A 2041-nucleotide genomic window follows, 5' to 3' on the forward strand; every position below is an offset into this window, starting at 1 on the left:
TTTTCACCTGTCAGCCTGTGTCACCTGTGAGTGTAAAGGATTTTAAGGGAGTATGTGTTGAAGTAGTGGTCTTGTACATTTTTTGAATACATAATACACATGTCAATATATAATAAATTATAACTGTATAATAATTATACAGTTATAATAATAATTATACAGTTATAATTTATTATATATTAACATGTATTAAGTCATATTATTAAGTGCACTTATAAACACCAATGTATAATTACAATTATATCAATGACTAATAGAAAACTTTATTTTTTAATAGAAAACTTTAAAATATAGCACAGTATAGTTTATATGTTATACTCAAATTTTTAACATAGTTTTGATTTTTTAAATGTTTCATATGTATATATGTCTATATCTGTATCTATATTTATATATCTATATGTGTCTGTATCTACCTATATATCTTTTTCTCCTTCTCTCCCTCCCTCTTTATTATCTATCTATCAATACCATCTTGGTTTCTCAAACTTGCCACTATTCATATTTTGGGCAGAATATTGGGTCTTGTAGGATGTTTAGAAGTATAGTATAATACATTATATTTTATTATATAACAGAAATATAACTGACCTTTAACTGTCATTAGCCAGTAGAACCCCACCTTCCGCTGTGACAACTTAAGTGTCTTCTGATAAAATGTTATCTGGTTAGTAAAATCATTTCAGTTGGCAACCACTATCTGTGTTTATGTATATTAGTGTTCTTTCAAGAAGGGTTTATTTTCAAATATCTGAATTTAGAAAGTTTGGATGTATTTTTCATGCTAGTTTTGCATGCTAAAAATCACTCAGGTGATAATGCATGAAATCCATTGACCATGCTGATGTCTCTATCCAGAATAGGTTTCCTGATAAGCCTGCATGGAAACTCAAAATCTTACGGTGCTCAATCAGTTCATTCTCATGGGGATCACAGACAAACCCGAGCTGCAGGCTTCATTATTTGGGCTGTTCCTCATCATCTATTTGGTCTCAGTGGTGGGCAACCTGGGCATGATCATCCTCACCAAGGTGGACTCCAGGCTCCAAACACCCATGTACTTCTTCCTCAGACACCTGGCTTTCACTGATCTTGGTTATTCAACAACTGTGGGTCCCAAAATGTTAGTCAATTTTGTTGTGGATCAAAATACAATTTCCTATTATTTTTGTGCTGTACAACTAGCTTTCTTTCTTGTGTTCATTGTTAGTGAACTTTTTATTCTAACAGCAATGTCCTATGACCGCTACGTGGCCATCTGTAACCCTCTACTCTACCCTATCATCATGTCCCAAAGGGTGTGTTACATGCTGGTGGCCGTCCCCTACCTCTACAGCACATTTGTATCTCTCATAGTCACCATAAATATTTTTAGTTTATCCTTTTGTGGTTACAATGTCATCAGTCATTTTTACTGTGATTGTGTCCCCTTGTTATCTTTGCTTTGCTCAAATACACAGGACACTGAAATAATTATTCTGGTCTTAGCTGGTTTTGATTTGATTTCATCCCTTCTGATAGTTCTTGTGTCTTACCTGCTGATCCTGGTAGCCATCATCAGGATGAACTCAGCTGAGGGTAGGCACAAGGCGTTTTCCACCTGTGGGTCCCACCTGACAGTGGCCACAGTGTTCTATGGGACTTTGATATTTATGTATGTGCAACCCAAATCCAGTCATTCCTCTGACACTGATAAAGTGGCATCCCTATTTTATACCCTTGTTATCCCCATGCTGAATCCCTTGATCTATAGCCTGAGGAACAAGGATGTGAAATATGCAAGACAAAGGATGTGGAAAAAAATAACTAGTATTTTTTCCTAAAATTCACTGTCTAATATGATTCCTATAAACTAGGTTATGGACTTAAAATTTTGTTCTATGTGCCTCCAAAGAAAATAAATACAAATGAGTTCAACATATATTATCTATTTATAATCCTTATTTCTTGTTTTACATATGCTAGACACTTCAAACTGCTGTAAATTAATTTTTGAACAAAACAGTAAAAAATTTGCCTTCCTAAAAAAATATTGCCTTCC

The 2041-nt window shown here is 34.2% G+C and overlaps 1 protein-coding gene across 1 annotated transcript; it reads left to right on the plus strand.

Annotated features, from left to right (window-relative positions):
- Positions 1–881: 881 nt before the first annotated feature.
- On the plus strand, positions 882–1823 carry LOC116598956 (olfactory receptor 8K3-like). Its single transcript, XM_032358500.1, has one exon. It carries the CDS (start codon positions 882–884, stop codon positions 1821–1823), a length of 942 nt encoding a protein of 313 aa, XP_032214391.1.
- Positions 1824–2041: the final 218 nt, after the last annotated feature.

The sequence above is a fragment of the Mustela erminea genome, chromosome 9 (genome assembly GCF_009829155.1).
Source record: "Mustela erminea isolate mMusErm1 chromosome 9, mMusErm1.Pri, whole genome shotgun sequence".
Taxonomy (NCBI): Eukaryota; Metazoa; Chordata; class Mammalia; order Carnivora; family Mustelidae; genus Mustela; species Mustela erminea.